We start from the raw sequence: 15,340 nt of genomic DNA, 5'->3' as shown, positions 1-15,340 counted from the left end.
AGCGACTGAATCTTGCTAACTAACCTCCCATGCGGGACCTCGTCAAAGGCCTTACTGAAGTCCATGTATACAATATCCACTGCCTTCCCTTCATCCACTTTCCTGGTAACTTACTTGAAAAACTCTTAATAGATTGGTTAAACATGACCTACCACGCACAAAGCCATGCTGACTTTTTCTAATAAGTCCCTGTCTATCCAAATACTTGTAGATCCTATCTCTTAGTATTCCTTCCAATAATTTACCTACTACCGATGTCAAACTTACTGGCCTATAATTGCCCGGCTTACTTTTTGAGCCTTTTTTAAACAATGGAACTTGTTAACATAGTAGATGAGTGATCACCAGAAGTAAGGGGAATAAGCAGTCAGTGCAGGGTTCCTCTGTGGCCATTCCCTTTAGCAACAAATATCCCCCTTTGGAGGGGGTGACCTATCAGGGCACAGCAGCAGCAGCCAGGCCAGTGGCACTGTGGTCAGTTCTGAGGCTCTGCAGGGAAAGGTGACGTCAGACAGAGCGATAGTGATAGGAGATTAGATAGTTAGGGGGACAGACAGAAGATTCTGTGGATTTTGAAAGAGACACCAAGATTGTATGTTGCCTCCCCAGTGCCAGGGTCCAAGGTGTCTCAGAGTGACTGCAGAAGATTTTCCAGAGGGAGGGTGAGCAGCCAGAGGTTGTGGTGCATACTGGCACCAATCACATTGGTAGAAAGAGAGAAGTAGCCTGTCACAGTGAGTATAAAGAGTTAGGAAAGAGGAAAGAGTGTTGGACCTCCAAGGTAGTAACCTCTGGATGACTCCCAGTGCCACATGCTAGTCAGGAGAGGAATAGGATGATAGTACATATGAGTGAGTGGCTGAGGAACTGGTGCAGGAGGCAGGGTTTCAGGTTCTTGGATAATTGGAACCTTTTCTGGCACAAAGGTGACCTGAACAAGAGGGATGGGTTGCATCTAAACTGGAGGGGAACCAATACCCTGGCTAAGAGGTTTGCTAGTGCTAATCAGTATGGTTTAAACTACTTGTAGTTTGGCAGGGGGATCGGAACCATAAGAGGAGGGATAGACAGGAAGTTAGTTGTCAGGTCTAGTAAAGGCAGGCAGGAGCAAAGTAATAGAAGTGATGGGATGGATAGTTTGAAGTGTGTGTATTTTAATGCTAGGAGTATTATGGGTAAAGATGATGAATTTAGAGCATCGATCAGTACATAGAACTATAAAGTTGTGGCCATTACACAGCCTTGATTGAGAGAGGAACTGGAATGGGTTCTTAATATTCCAGGGTTTCAGTATTTTAGAAATGATAGAGAGGAGGTAAAAGAGGTGGGGGAATTGCACTACTAATCAGGGACAACATCACAGCTGCACTCAGAGGGGTATGGTGGAGGGCTCATCCACTGAGACAGTATGGGTAAAACTCAAAAGTAGTAAGGGTTCAATCACTCTGATGGGATTGTACTACAGACCCCCCCTCCACCCAATAGCCACCAGGACAATGAGGAACTTATATGCAAGCAGATTAAGGAAAGGTGTAAAAACAATTGGGTTGGTATCATGGGGACGACAACACTCCAGTATAAACTGGGACAAGAGGTTTAGATGTGGCAGAATTTATTAGGTGGGTTTCTGTAGATAGTTCAACAAGAGGAGTGACTGTACAGGACTTGGTTTTGTGGACGAGCCTGGCCAGGTGACAACAATTAGGGAACAGTGATCACAGTTATAGGTAGGAAAAGTATGAACCTTGCAGGAGAGTATTAAATTGGAGCAGGGCAAATCAGCAGAGCATGAGGCAGGAGCTAGAGAGAGTTAACTGGGAACAGCTGTTTTTTGGCAAGTCCGTATCTTTCATGTGGAAGATGTTTAAAGGCCAACTGCACAGAGTACAGGGCAGGCATATTCCAGCCAGAAAAAAGGACAAGGACAGTAAGGTCAGAGAACCTTGGATGTTGACAGAGGTTATGAATTTAGTCAAGGAGTAAAAGGAAAAGTATGTAAAGCTTAGGAAGCTAGAATCAAACAGAGCCCTTGAGGATTATAAAGAAGGAAGAAAAGAACTCTGGGCAGAAAATTAGGAACACTAGGAGGGGCCATAGTAAGTTCTTGGCAAGTAGGAATAAAGAAATCCCAAGGCATTCTATACATACATCAAGAGCAAGAGGATAACTAGGGAGAGGGTAGGATCAATCAAGGGTAAAGGAGGGAACATTTGCTTGGATGTGGAGGACTTGGGTGAGGTTCTTAATGAGCTCTTTACATTATTACTTACCAAGGTTAAGGACGTGAAGGATAGGTAGATCAGTGCTTAGCATATTGATATGCTAAGGTATTTTGAGGTAAAGGAGGAGGTAGTGTTGGTCTCTGGTCACCGCATTATAGGAAGAACGATGAGGCTTTACTGGAAAAGAGGAGCTGAGGGGAGTCCTCAGAGAGGTTTATAGAATATGACAGGCATATATAGAGTAGATAGATAATACCTTTTTCCAAGGATTGAAATGTCTAATACCATAGGGCATGTATTTAAGGTGAGAGGGGGTATTTTCAAAGGAGTTGTGATGGCCAAGGTATATTTACAGAGAGTGATGGGTGCCAAGGATGATGGTAGAGGCAGAAACATTTGAGACTTTCAGGAGACATTTAGATAAACACATGAATTTGAGAAATATGGAAGGATATGTATATTGTGTAGGCCGAAGAGATTAGTTTAATTAGCCATTTGATTACAAATTTAATTGGTTCGGCATAACATTGTGCTTGTTCCTGTGCTGTACTGTTCTAAGTTCTACACTTCAGAACCTGAGTCTCTGCGTCTCCTTCTGCAAGAAGAGGTAGTCAGGAGAACACACAGCAGTCCTCATTGAGAGGCTAGTGATTGAAAGGGTGAGCAGCTTCAAGTTCCTGGGTGTCAACATCACAGAGGATTTATCCTGGACCTGAATGCAGTCATGAAGAAGGCATGCCGGAGGCTATACTTCATTAGGAGTTGGAGGAGATTTGGATTGTCATCAAAGACTCGAGCAAATATCTACAGAGGTACAGTAAAGAGCATTTTTCACTGGTTGCATCACCACCTGGTATTGAGATTCCACGGGACTGAAAGATGCTGCAGATATGATCATGATGGAGTTGGCTGCAGAGAGCTGTAGACTTGATCATTTCCATCCATCATTTCCACAACCCTGAGGATATTTTCAAAAGGCAATGCCTCAAGAAGGTGACATCCATCATTAAGGACCCTCCCCATGTGGAATATCTGCTCTTCTCATTACTACCATCAGTGAGGGGGTACAGGAGCCTAAAGACCCACATTCAATGCTTTAGGATAGCTTCTTCACTCAGCCTTCAGATTTCTGCATGGTCCATGAGCATGACCTCACTATTACTCTTTTACACTATTGATTTTTACAGGACAGCCACAGAGGCTGCCGAGCGAGCCTGCAGTTGCTTATGGATCATGAAGTGTGACTTCTGGACCAGTGCTGCTGGGACACAAGCCAGGGCCCTGATTGACCCTGGCTTGGTTGTCTTGGCAAGAGAGTTTGATGTTGAATGACTCAAAACAGCCAGTGACCCCAGGTTAATCTCCGATGATGTATCTCAGCACATCTTAGAACGTATCGCAGCATCACAGTTTGGAACTTCTGCAGCTCTTTTAATGTCTTGTACTGCACTGCTGCTGCCACAAAACAACAAACTGAACAACATGTACGAGTGATAATAAACTCGATTCTGGTCAATGATCTTCCTTCCATCATGAGGCAAACTGTTTGAGGGTGACTGAACTGTGCTCAATTTTATTGACAAAATCCAGACACGTGTTGGTAAGTAGTGATTTGTAGTGCCAAACTGCTTCTCAATGCTACCTCCAATGAAGGGTTGAATTATCTGTTGAATGCCTGTTATCAACAACCTGACGGTTGCCGTGACCATAAGCTCAACTGGATGAACCACAGAGACAAGAGCAGGTACAGGCTGTGTATATGTGTCTCACCTGCCAACACCCCAAAACCTTTCCACCATCTACAAGGAGTGCGACAGAATGTTCTCTACTTGTCTGATTGAGGACAACTCCAACAATATTCCAGGAGCTCGTTGCCATATAGGACAAAGCAATCCACTTCACTGATTTTGCATTCACCACCCTAAACTCCACAAGTGATGAACGACTGCAGTTACAACGTGCAGAACAATTATTTGCCTACACCATTGTGACAGTACCTCCCAAACTAATAACCTCTACCACTGAGAAGGATAAAAGCTTCAGATGCATGGGATGCCACTGCTTGTAGACTCCTTTCCAAGGTGCACACCAGCCTGACTTGGAAATAAATTCTTGTTACTTTATTGTCACTGGGTTAAAGTCATAGCACTTCCTACCCAATAGAATTGTACGAGTACATTCAGCAGGACTGCAGCAATTTAAGAAGACTGTTCAATAATTAGCACAGTCAATAAATGTCAGCCTTGCCAGTAATGCCCAAAACCAGAAAAATAAATAAATGAACAATAAACATAACTTTAGGATTGGCTGTCTATTGATACTAATTGGAACTGGTGTGCCCACAGATGTCTTAAGAGGATGTTGCTTTTCTGTCTTTACAATATTCTATGGCTTTCATTTGTGGATTGTTACCTTAGTATTGTCCCACTGCTGGGTTTTCACCTGAGTGTTCAGAAGCTCGTAGGAAGGTTCCATTGAAGAAGTTTCTGTTTTTGGATATCCTGGGATCACATTGTGCAACTGGAATCCAAATGTCAGCAGCCAACTGTTCACATCTGTTACACACAGAGTAACAAAATATCACATAAGCTCTGACTGTAATTGTATTTATGTACACACACCTGCCAACTATTCACCTTATTACAGGGATACCACTGAAAACTTGACAGTCATTAGTACCTTTCTTTAAAGATGTGGGAATGCATTTAGAATATTGTACACTGTTCTATGCATGGTATGTTAATTGGCATTTAACAGTTGTTACAAATTTGGCGGGAAGTTATACTCTGTAAAATTACTTTTAGAAACAGGTTGTATTTCTTGTACATACAAGGAAAGCAGATGTCTTAACCGGTTTTACATCAAGGTTGAAAAAGAAGATTATCAAGGAGACAACAAGGAAAAAGACACGTTTCCTTGTTCCTTCAAGGCTGAAGTCCAAAAGTAGAGTTGAAGTGAAGAGTGAGGAACTGATTCATGTAAGCAAGAAGATGTCTGAAATGCTCAGGGAGAACCAGAAAGACAGAAAATGAACAGCTAGGCAAACACCACCCTCCACCCCATCACTACAGAGGAAGAAATTGAACTCAAGGAATTAAAAGGGAAAGGATTGCGTGAGGATGTAAAAAAAAAGAGCAAATGTTTTCAAAACATCAGCTGAGGAGTTTTTTTTCCATCTGCTGATGACTTCTGGCTGGAACAGTTGCCTAATCTGCTGCTGCGGTTTACGAGATGGAATTAAAGTAACTTGGATTTCATTTCTAGGTCAGTGGTTGAGATTAAAACTAAGATCACTACTCATGTGTATTATATTTAAAACTGGGTTCCCAAAATATTTTTTAAAAGTTGTAGCCCAGCACAATATTTAAATACGTTACATTTTGATGGGACTAAATGCAACTAGCATGAGTTCAGAAGTTTAAACTTGTACTATGGTTGTTAGTGATTTGCAGCAGAACTATTTTTCATATAACAGCTGATTGAAGTTTAATTTAAGGAGCACTGTAGGAGTAGTAATCATAATTCTATTATTTTAAGGTAGTTATGGATAAGAAGTTAAATTGAGGTAAGGCTAATTACAATGATATTGGGCAGGAACTGGGATTTGGAGTAGATTTGGAGCAGCAGTTTTAGGGGTAAATGCACCTCTGACATGTAAGAATCTTCTAAAGGTTTGAGTTCAGACCAGCATGATCCTTTAAGGATGGAAGGTCATGTTGACGAGGTTCGGAAACCTCGAATAACAAGGGATATTGTAAGTTTAGTCAAAAAGAAGGTAGAATATGTAAGGTCTAGGAAGCTGAAATTACACAAGGCCCTTGAGGAAGATAAAATAAGCAGGAAATAACTTAAAACAAGGGATTAGGAGGGCTAAGAGGCTATGAAATGTCCTTGGTAGGTAAGATTAAAGAGAATCCCAAGGTATTTTATATGTATGTTAATAGCAAGAGAATAGCTAGAGAAAAGGAACTAGGAGAAAACTGATGCCAGAATAAGTCGGTGAGGTCCTTAATACTTTTGCACTGATATTCACCAATGTAAAGGACATGGTTGTAGGTGAGATTAGGGAGAGGTATGTTGATCTTTGAGGACATGTTATGCAGATATAAGAATGGGGAGATGCCAGGTGTCTTGAAAAACATTATGGTGGTTAAGTGTCCAGTACTTGATGGAATCATATATTCTGGATGGAAAAGTAGGTTGCTTCATTATTAAGTTTGCAGATGACGCAAAGATTACTGGAGTTGTGAAAAGTGAGGAAGGTGGAGAGATGACAGGCCCCTTAGGAGCACTGATGTACAAAAAGGATCTTGGGGTGAAAGTTTCTTGCTCCCTGTAAGTGGCAAAAAAGAACACAGTTGGCATGTTTGCATTCACTGGCTGGAGCATTGAATATCACTGTTGTCAAGTTAGGTTGCAGTGATTTTGGTTAGACCATACTTGGAGTATTATATGCAGGTTTAGCTAACGCACTGGTGGAAGAATGTGAAGGGTCTGGAGAGTCTGCAGAAATGCTCACCTGGATGTTGCCTGAATTGGCGGATTCTTCTTAAAAGGATACATTGGATAAATTTGGATTGTTTCCCCTGGGACCATTAGAGGCTGAGGGATGACCTGATAGAAGTATATAAAATTATGAGGGGCAGACTCCTTCTTCAAGGTTGGAGATGTTAAATAGTAGAAGGTATAGGTTTACACTGAGAGGGAAGAAGTTTAAAGGAGATGTGCAAAGCTTTATATTTTACCCAGAGAGTACTAAGTGCCTGGAAATGCTGTCAGGGGAAGGGATGAAGGCAGATACAATAGCCACATTTAAGAGGGTACAGACTATGAGCAGGCAGGTGGGATTCATTTGTTTGGCAGCATGGTAGATGTAAACATGGTGGACTATAGGGCTTATCCCTATGCTGTACAGTTATAAGGTCTATGATTGGCCGGCACAGTAGCGTTGCTTTACAGAGCCAATGATCACCGATCTGTGTTTGACTCCTGACACTGCCCCGTAAGGAATTTGTACATTTTCCCCATGACCACACAGGTTACCTCAGGGTGGTTCGATTTCCTCCCACGTTCCAAAGAGGTATGGCTGGGTTCGGGTTGCTGAGTTATGGGCGTGCTATGTTGGTGGAAGTGCGGCAACATTTGCGGGCTGCCCCAGCACAATCCTTGGACTATGTTGGTCATGGACGCAGAACGATGCGTTTCACTGTATATTTCGATTTTCAGTGTACATGCGACAAATAATGCTAATCGTTAATCTTTAATTTTTAATCTATGACAATTCTAATGGCCCACTGGCCTATAATTACTTCAGTGAACCCTAAGTACAAAATACAAGACCATTTTAAGCATATTTTCAATGCAAATTAATCTTTTCTGCACTAATTTTAATTTGTCCTTGAGATAGAATCTGCCTTATTCTGCAGTATGTAACGTTCACTGGCTGTGATACTCTGAGTCTATTTCTGGAATCAATCTTACCAGCCATTTGGAAGTAACAACAATGTCGTGTCACGTTAATGCTGTATAATGATGGTAAGATTTTAGAGAACTACAATATCCTTGTATGTACAGCATTCTGCAGCAGGGAATTATTTTTTCTTTAGTTCCAGATCTTGCAATAAAACTGAAATCCTTTTAAGCAAGCATACTTTGTTCTTTCTTATTATTTTAAGTTATTCCTTTAATTTTTATTATTCCTATTACAACTTACACTGATATTCCAAAATTATATTTAAGAGTTGCAATTTTGTCCTACTATTCTCTGATACAGAAATATCTCCTTCTTATAAAACATTTATAGTTTAGTAAGTATTATAAATTATAAACAAGCGAGTAACAAACTATTTTAATTAGCATCGCATTTCATGCCAGCTATTGATCAGGGAATCCTGGTTAGCTTGCTTTACAATGAATTAATTGCAGGTCTTAGATAAGTGTTGCTTTTAAACACTGAAATGTAATGGAGGAATCTGCTTCATCCATCATGTGGCTCTTTAAGGATTACCTAAGTCCAATTTTCTGCATGAAACAGAACACCTAATCGCTAAAACATTAATACATAATCTTTCTCACCTGTCATGTAACATTTGATATCCTGTATGTTGCTGACTGGGTTGTTATTTTTAAACATGTACAAATTAAAAGGTACAAGAGTGTTGCTGAGCTGATTCCAAATACTGTGATCAGGGGCCGTCCATCGTCCAGAAAGCACATCGTAATCTCGCCGCCCAAAGTGTATCAGTTTGGTAAGGGGATCATACAAGCCACCATGATAGCCCACAATGAGTTGAAAGGCAGGGTTTGTGTCCATATAAATTTCTCCGTACGCGGTATAAGTGATTTGCTTAATCATTAAACCGGTTGCACTGAATACAGCCAATGGCGTGCCCGTGTTGTCACAGGCAACGTAGAACTCAGCACCACTGCTAATCTCCATTGCAAAAAGGTGGCCTTGAAGATCATAGTATAGAGATGCTACCTCAGAGCTTGTATGATTATACATATGAGTCACTCTTGTAGGGTTACTCAGATCTGCATAGAAGAATTGCAAATACATCCCATAGCTGGTTCTACTTGAAACTCTTCTTCCAACTCCATCGTATCGATAGTGCACTCTCCAACCATTTATTTTACTGTATGCTTTGGTAAGAAGACCGGCTGAATTGTAGTCAAAGATAATGTTGCCTCTTTGGCGCAAGAACCCATCTGCATCTACTTTATACTGTATATCTCCCAAGCGAATAATCCGGTCTCTCAGGTCATACCTCAGTGGAGTTAAACGAGCGCTGTTGCCAGGGCTTAGCAAATAGAGATTTCCATTTAAATCATAGCTGTAGCGCCAGAGAGGTTTGTCATTCAAGGATACGGTCTGCAGCTGCCCGTCTGCATCATAATCGTAAGCATATCTGGATGTATTGGCATAGGGGCCAACCTTCAGTTCTCGTTTTATCACTCTGCCCATGTTGTCATATTGCACTGTCATCCAGTACATGAGTGATCTGAAGATTTCGTACTGGACTTCTTTCACTCGTCCAAATGCATCAAAATGCTTCGTGTGAGTCATCACTGCAGTGGTGATGATTTGATTAATGTCATAATAAATGACACCGAATTTTCCAAACTGTTCGATTTTCCCAGACACATCGTCATACTGGTACAGATCAATTGGTAAAGGTTTCTCATTGATGACAGGTTGCATACTGGTAACCCGAAAGCTGTTGTCGTAGTTGTAATCAAAGCGAGCATTCACCATTCCTTCTTCGCTGAAGCGAAATATTTGCCTGTCAATAAGAGGGCCAATTTGCCTGAAACGTATCGTGCAAGTAAAGCCTTCATTTTGCAAGTTGACAGTCTTGAGCATACCAGCTGTTTCATCATAAGTGTACCCAATCCTTGTGGTATCATAAAGGATTTCAGAGAGTTTGGACAGCTTGCCATATTTGTAGAGCACACGACGTCCTGTTCCGAGGTATAAAGTCTGCAGTAGCTGATCATCCTCTGTGAAGTCCTGAATCACTGAAGCGTTTCCCTCGGGTGAGTTGTAGATGTTTCTATAATAGCCCACAGAACGGATGGTTTCCAGATTTTGCTGAGCTACATTTGGCATAGTTACAGAGGATAGACGATCATTTTTGTCAAATTCAAAGATGTACTGTCTCTGAGTATGTAGAAGCAACACCGAGGACTAAAAGAAACAGGAGAAATCATATTTTATGGTAACTTATCATGCAGCATGAATTGTAGGAATTCTATTAACTATTTCTTGTGTTTTTTCACAAAACGACATCAATCAGCGTGATCAGCTTAGTTAATTATAAGGTAAAATATATTCAAATTCATGGCAACTTAAATCTGTAGTTCAGCCTAAACAGGTATTTGGAATACAACTGCTAAGAAATTAATCTGCTCTATATAAATCATGTTAGCAATGTATGTTAAAGTACACTAACTGATATAAACCACATTTACATTGCATATTCAATCGTCTCCCTGAGGAAGATGAAACAGAATGAATTAGTTTCACTTACAGTTTTGAATGACTGGTAACTATATCATAAAACATTTCCTTAACAACATTCACCAGATTTAAACACACGAGCAATAGTCTTCCATCATCACCTAAGAAATAAATTCCAAATGCTCAGCTGATGTGTAAATATATTTGATCCTTTGTACCTCTGAAGAGAGGCACTGAGGCAACTAATTACATCTAGAATTTAGTTACATGATTAGTCACTTTCTATGATTCTAATAGCTCAGTTTCAGTATGTCTCTTCAGATTCTTATCATATTGTCATGACAGATATCGATTCACTCTATTAAAATAATAAAACCTATTCCAGACACTTTGAAGCTGGTTCTATACCAATGCCAATTGGAATAACTAGTTTCTAGAACAGAACCTTAGGTGACAGACATTGTTGGGATAAATTCCTAGTGAAGATTTAATGAACCAGGCAGACTTCGGAGGATACAGCAGAACACAATGCAGTTCCACCAGGGAAATGTGACATTGCAAATTATATTTACAGAACTTATCTTTTGTGCCATGCTGAAGCCGTTTATAGCGGAACCTTGTGGAGTATATTTTAAAAGATCCAAAACTCTGAAACTAAACAGGACCAGAATTATAGCAATAGAGTTTGGAAAACATTTTCATTTTCCTGTAGGTATTTTTCATTTTGGTTCGCTTATAAGAGATACACGCATTACATTTCACTCATGACAAAATTTGAAATCTGGAACAATTAAGTGTAATGAAAAACTACGTAATTAAGGTTATTGCTCCTAATGGTTTATCAATGGCTGTCTGATGGTTACAGAAGGATTATGCCTCTAGTAACTTTATTTAAATGATATTACTGTTCACCATGCATTCAAAATGTGTTTTGATTAAGAATTCCAGTTGTCAAACTCCAATAGGTGTGTTAACCTCTTATGGAAAAGCGGGTCATCAGTGGATTGTTGATTCATCTTTCTCAAAATGTAAATTGTGTTACCTTAGAGAGATGAACATCAATGTAGTAGGACAATACCTTTTCCAGATAAGTGTAGCTCCATGACTTTCCATCTGCAAATGTTCTGGATACAATCCTGCCTGCTTGGTCATATTCGATTCTCTCTGACATGGTTCCTCTCTGGATACCAGCCACCAGACCAGCTGATGAGTATGTTACATTCACACCATTTAGCTTGCTGCTTGGAGACCACAGTGTAGGTCGGCCCAACTGATCGTACAGGATTCGGAGGGTGAACTTACGATGGTCATCATATATCTTTTCTGTTCTAGTCACGCGGTCAAAATCCAAAGAGAGCAGATTCCGACTATGGACCTGTAGAAATAAATGGAAGACAGACACATGCATTTAACTCTCAAATTTGGACCAGTCCTATCTATTGGGTTTGTTACAGAAATGTGGTGTACAGCTATGAACTCAGTTATTGTTTGCGCAAAGATAGTTTAAATTCTTAAAATGTCATTGGAGCACACAATTGATAGACGAGTTTCCTTGTAACCCATTTATATTTTATAGAGTTTTGATTACTCTCTCTCTTTGGAAGGAATTGAGTTCCATATTGCTGCTGCATAAATTACGTAGAGTGCACTCAAGTACAAAAGTGGAAAAACGTGAACCCCTGTTGAGTTTGATCACATTTTCAAGCTGCTTCCACCTTAAATAAATGGGTTATAATGAAATTATAATAGAATATTTACTCCCTCCACAGGATGTCCCAAGAAGATCCACTTTTTGTTCAGAAATGCTACTGTGGGATCGTTATTTGCATTGGACTATGTGGAGCAAACCATCTCACCTGAAAGACACAGCAATTAAAGTAAGGCAATTTGAAAGTTCAAAAGTTTAAGGAAAGCTGAAGTTCTCTATGGAATTGATTATAAAAGAAGAAAATTACTTGCATTTGCAAGTGACACTGTTGTAAACAAAGAGAGTCGATGTGCAAAATTTTCTTCATGCTCTCCTTCTAAGTCAAGAGCTTTTCCAACAAAGGTAAAGGCTGTCTGTCCATGGAATGGTTTTGAAATTGTAGATGCTAAACACAGTAATACTTCTAAACCTCCACAGTTATTAATAAATTCTGAGATTAGTCTCCGTGTAGAATTTGACTATTTTGACTCGAAACTTCATTCCACAAAAGAGAAGCTTCATTTTTTGTTGAATGGCATCACTGTATTAATAATGATACATACTATGGAAGCATGGCACCAGTGATCAGGGTTCAGTTCTCGCCATTGTATGCAGAGTTTGTTACATTCTCCCCATGGCTGTGATGGTTTCCTCTGGGTGCTCCCGTTTTCTCCCACAATCAAAAGATACACGGACTAGTAAGTTGTTGGCATGCTATGTTGGTGCCAGAAGCATGGTGACATTTGCACAACCTTGGACTGAATCGGTCACTTGCACAAGTAATGCAGTTCACTATATGTTCCAATGATCTGAAATCTTTAAAATGTTTAAAATTAATCTTTAAACATTACTGAAAAATGAAGCAATCTTTAAGCTAAAGAACAGCTATAGACTGGTTGGTTGCCTACATGTAAACACAAGGCTGCTGTAATGGCATTACATATGGAGAAATAACAAGAATAATGGAGTCATACAGCTCTTTGGACCATCTTGTTGATGCTGACCATCTATACTAACCCCATCTACCAGCACTTAACCTGCAATCTTCTATGCCTCAGTCATTCAAATGCTCATCCAGATACTTCTTTATGTTGTGAGAGCATCTGCCTTCACCACCCACCCTGACAATGTGTTCCAGATTCCAACCACCTTGAAAACACATTCTTCCTTGGAACTCCTCAAAATCTCTTACCCTTTTTCCTAACACTACACACTCTAGCTTTAGACATCTTTGCTTATCAGTGAAAACTTACTTCCTATCTACCCTGTCTATACCCGTCACAATTTTGTATACCTTAATCGGGTCTCTACTTTGTCTACTCTATCCCAGTAAAAACAATCCCAAACTATCCAGCATTTCCTCAAAACTGGAATACTCTATCTCTGGCAACATCTTGGTGATTCTCTTCTGTACCCGCTACTGGATCCTGGGGGCCAGCATATATTCTACTGGCCCTTAATGGTGTTGCTGATTATTATTTTGGGTATGATGGGAAGCTGGTGTCAGGACTAGATGCACCTGAGGCCAATATTCTCAACACAGAGAATAAGAACAGACATTTGGCCTTCCTTTCCAGTATACTACATTTTTGGAGCTTGGGAAGAAACACCAGATTAAGCGGGCACCATCTCCAGCAGATATAACTATTTTGACCCTGGTCCTCAGTTACATCAAGAAAAAAGCATTAGAACAAGAGAAACCACTACAAACATATTGTAGAGAACATTCTGACAGGCTGCATCACCACCTGGTATCGGGGGGTGGTGGCTACTACATGGGATTGAAAGAAGCTACAGTAAGTTGTAAAACTAGTCAGCTCCATCATGGGTACTAGCCTCCGTAGTATCCAAGACATCTTAAAGGTGCCTAAGAAAGACGGTATCCATTATTAAAGACCCCCATCACGCAGGAAGGAGGTACAGAAGCCTGAAGACATGCACACAGCGATTCAGGAACAGCTTCTTCCCCTCTGTCATCTGATTTCTAAATGGACATTGAACCAATGAACACTACCACACTTTTTAAAAATTATTTCTCTTTTGCACTATTTTTAATTTAACTATTTAATACATATATATACTTACTGTAATTCATTTATTTTTTCTATATTTACCATGTATTGCAATGTATGGCTGCCACTAAGCTAACAAATTTCACAACGTATGCGGATGATATTAAATCTGATTCTGATTCAATCTTGTTTCAGTACCTGGATTTCAGGATAGAATAGACTGACTTCTATAGTGCTTTATAGTGGTCTGGATTTTGTATGACAGTAAACTGACAAAGGTCTCCATTATTACACCACCAAACCATCAAATTCTGAAGAACATATATACACAATTAATTGTGGAATTGAAAAGTGTTGTCAAGCTTCTGATTGCCAGAGGCAGCATGATGTTCTACAACTTTCTTTCAGTGCAAGATAAATCAATGTTCTGACAGGAACTCAAAGCATTCACACACTAATTCCACGTAAGAATACTCTGTATGTGGTCCAAGTCCAGTGCATACTGGACCAAGAGAAAGAAAATTATAATGTAATTGGATAAATCAGAGTTCACATTGTATACCATATACAACCTTGAGATTCATCTTCTTGCACGCACTCACAAAACAGAGAAAGACAATAGACTTCACTAAAAAATGCACAAGACTGCCACATAACCAATTTGCAAAAGAGGACAAATCACACAAATAGTAAAAAATAGTAAACTAAGGCACATGGAACATGAACTACAAAATCCATGAAAGAGATTCCGCAGCTGTGGAGCCTATTCAGTGCTGGGGCGAGTGAAGCCTGTCTCTGAGCCCAATGGCTGCAGGGCAACCAACTGGTCCTGAACCAAGCAGCCTGGGACACAAGACTCCTGCTCCTCTCACCCAACGGTGGAGGCGAGAGAGCGAGACAGGTCAAATGGCAGATAGATGGCTTGTTTTCCGCTCTCCTCCTCGACGATTTTAATCTTGCTTGATGCTTTAATCGGCACGGAGTAAATGAGCTGACCATTGATTTGGCTCCTGCTACCTGCCTTGACACAGCGCCCACCCACAGTGATGGCTGCCCCGCTGTACCCACATTCTCGAGATTCTAATACACTGGATTCCTCAGAAGATCGCAGATGTGCCAGATTGTTCCACCAGTTCAAAAGTATATCCTTAAAAGCGAAATTACAGACTATGGACTGAAGCAATCACAGTTCAGAAGATGCATATCTATTAGAGTATCCGGTAGTTTTGTGAACTGCCTGCAAAACGTCACCATTGGTTGTTGGCTTGCTATCATACCGAGACAGATGGATTTTCAAGTACAGTTGAAAGTATGTAGGTGACTTGATGGCTATCATCCTTAATGCTGCAGAGAATTCCAACGTTTGTTTGTAAACACATGGTACCATCAGAGGGTTTGTCGTTATGATCTAAACAGCCAGAGAGAGAGCTGTGCGGCAACAAGTTGTACCTCCAGTGCT

At 40.3% G+C, this 15,340-nt stretch overlaps 1 protein-coding gene across 3 annotated transcripts in view; it reads right to left on the bottom strand.

The window, feature by feature from the left end:
• tenm4 (teneurin transmembrane protein 4) overlaps window positions 1-15,340 on the bottom strand; it is a 2,228,071-nt gene that overhangs the window by 26,479 nt on the left and 2,186,252 nt on the right. For all 3 annotated transcript variants that reach the window (XM_073043455.1, XM_073043454.1, XM_073043453.1), the window contains 3 exons: window positions 11,261-11,557; window positions 8,298-9,909; window positions 4,635-4,777 (listed from right to left, as the gene is read on the bottom strand). In XM_073043455.1, the coding sequence (XP_072899556.1) occupies window positions 4,635-4,777; window positions 8,298-9,909; window positions 11,261-11,557 (2,052 nt within the window). The remainder of the gene's footprint in view (window positions 1-4,634; window positions 4,778-8,297; window positions 9,910-11,260; window positions 11,558-15,340) is intronic.

Source organism: Hemitrygon akajei, chromosome 4 (assembly GCF_048418815.1).
Source record: "Hemitrygon akajei chromosome 4, sHemAka1.3, whole genome shotgun sequence".
Taxonomy (NCBI): Eukaryota; Metazoa; Chordata; class Chondrichthyes; order Myliobatiformes; family Dasyatidae; genus Hemitrygon; species Hemitrygon akajei.
Note: the sequence above shows the minus strand (reverse complement) of the source record. Positions and strands in the feature narration are given on the sequence as shown.